This window comes from Condylura cristata, unplaced genomic scaffold (genome assembly GCF_000260355.1).
Source record: "Condylura cristata isolate star-nosed mole 26May11 unplaced genomic scaffold, ConCri1.0 scaffold00068, whole genome shotgun sequence".
In the NCBI taxonomy this organism is placed as follows: Eukaryota; Metazoa; Chordata; class Mammalia; order Eulipotyphla; family Talpidae; genus Condylura; species Condylura cristata.
This window is the reverse complement of record NW_004567169.1, coordinates 383,693-385,806: the sequence shown is the minus strand read 5'-3', so window position 1 is coordinate 385,806 and position 2,114 is coordinate 383,693. Positions and strand designations below refer to the sequence as shown.

The 2,114-nt window shown below is 71.7% G+C and overlaps 1 protein-coding gene across 1 annotated transcript in view; it reads left to right on the top strand.

The window, feature by feature from the left end:
• Nucleotides 1-484: 484 nt before the first annotated feature.
• The window catches only part of ANAPC11 (anaphase promoting complex subunit 11), a 5,683-nt gene continuing 4,053 nt past the window's right edge, over nucleotides 485-2,114 (top strand). Inside the window, exons 1-2 of the mRNA XM_012734750.1 lie at nucleotides 485-550; nucleotides 1,367-1,569. Of these exons, the coding sequence (XP_012590204.1) occupies nucleotides 485-550; nucleotides 1,367-1,569 (269 nt within the window). The remainder of the gene's footprint in view (nucleotides 551-1,366; nucleotides 1,570-2,114) is intronic.

Below are 2,114 nucleotides of genomic sequence, written 5' to 3'. Positions count from 1 at the left end.
CCCCGAAGGCGTCTGCGGGAGGCGCGGCCACACCCGCCCGCGGCAGGCCGGCGCCGCCCGGGCAGTCAGCTCGTTCCGGCGGTCAGGGGCTCGGTCCCTGCGTCCCAAAGTGGGTGCCAGGCTGGGCTGGGGACCCCCAGGGGGCCTGAGGTGCCCCTGCTCTGAGAACCTGGGACGGGTCAGCGGCCTTCACTGGATTGAGCTACTCCTGAAGCGAAGGGCAGGCCTGGCCGCCCAAGGCCCCCGCGCCTGCCGGACAGTGCCTGCACCGCCCCTGAGGGGCAGGGTGGGGCCCTGGGGCCAGCAGAACGGGGCCGAGACCCAGCCCCGCCCCGGCACCCGGTTGCCCCTCAGCAGGGGTTGTCAGTGGACCCAACCCCACTCTGGGGAGACCCTGCACCCCAGCTCTGTGCTTAAAAGGGGGGGTCTTTACTAAAAAAAGTGGGGTTCTGAGTTCATGAGAAGGTTGAAGAGGGGGTGGGTCATGGCGGGAGGCAGCACTAGCAGGCAGCGGGTCCTGGACAGCGCTGCCCCCCGGCTGGCCTTCTCTGTAAGTCGCCCGGTGTCTCCCCGTTTGCCTTACAGCAGCTCTCCTGGCGCCCACAGGCCCCGGGCGTGGGGCCTGCGCAGGTGTAGATTGGGGAGCAGCCTGCCGTCTCCCCGTCTGGGTCCTCCGAGGTCAGCGAGAACCTTGGGGCAGTTCTCGGCCTCTGGGCAGCTCCGGTCAGGGCATCGGGGCGCCCCAGCAGGCCCCGGCGTGGCATGCCGCCCGTCTTCCCTGCACCTGCCTGTCCTGCCTCCGCGGCTCTCCTAGGCTGTGGCCGGCACTCTGCTGGTTCCGCGGCCTGCACCCCGTCCACCAGGATCCCCTTGCTCTGAAAAAGCCCTGGCCGGGGGTGACTGTCCCGGGGACGCCACCCGAGGTGCCCCATCTGCTTCATTTCGTTCTTCTCAGTGGTTTCATGGGCGCTGTTGCTGTGCAGTGAGGGAACCCGGCCTGCCCCGGCACACTACAGGAGGCAGCCTGACGGGGCTCCCCTGGGAAAGCAGCGCCTCACCTCACAGGCAGGACCTGGGCATGGGGCTCGCTGGGAGCCCCCAGGGCCAGCCAACTGTGGCCCGGTGCCCCCAGCCCCCCCCCCACCTCCCGCAAACGTCCTCAGGCCGAGGGGTGTAGCAGCCCCTCCCGCCTGCTGCCAGGGCAGTGCCTGGGGAGTGCCGGGTCTGGTGTCCACACAGAGGGTCACATGCCCACCAGGGAGGTGGAGTCCAAAGATGGGTCCCGCCCAGTGGGGCACCCTGCAAGCCCCTGGCGCCTGAGTCCTGGCTGGAGGCCGGTCCCCGCCGAGACGACCCTTGGCCTCAGGAGCCCTCGGCCGAGCTGCCGCGGGGGCGCCGGGGCGGGGAGCAGGGCCCTGACGCGGGCCACCCAGCCCAGGCCCTGCGCTGCTGCGGGCACCTCCGCCGCCAGTCCGGCCTGCCCTATGCCGTGTCCTCTACCGCTGGACCCCACAGCCCTCTGGTCCTGGCCACTCCTGTGCCCAGGGCGGGGCCTCCCATCCCCATCGGGTGGCACGCTGGACAGGCCAGCAGGCTTCACCGGCCGGCCCGCGTGCTTACCTGTTGCCTGACGGCGACGCGGACTTCAGTATTCAGAGTTCGAGTGCGCCAGGCCGGGAGGGGTGAGCCCCGCGGGCGCGGCAGCAGGTTGGAAGCGCCCGCTGTCCCACGCTGGCCTGGGTAGAGGGCCCCTCCCAGTCCCGCACCTGGTCGGCCAGGGCGCCCCCAGCGGGCTGCGCCCAGAAGCTGCCTGTTGGCCCCGTGGGGCAGCAGCGGTGGCTGAGGGCCACACTGAAGCCCCAGGTGCCCCGCAAACGAAGGGCAGGCGGGGAACCCCAGCCAGGGCTCCGCAGCCGCCCCACTTGCTGCGCTGCCCGCGGCCAGCCCCAGGGCGCCCCTGCAAAGCAGGAAACGGCGGGTGGGCTCTAGGCTCAGCGCTGCCCACCGGCAGCTCCAGCACCCTCTCCGGCCGCATCTCGGGGTCCCGGTGCGCCGCCCGGCTCCTATCAGCTCACACGCTCCGCTCGTCACAGCGCTCCCTGGCCGGCTGAGAC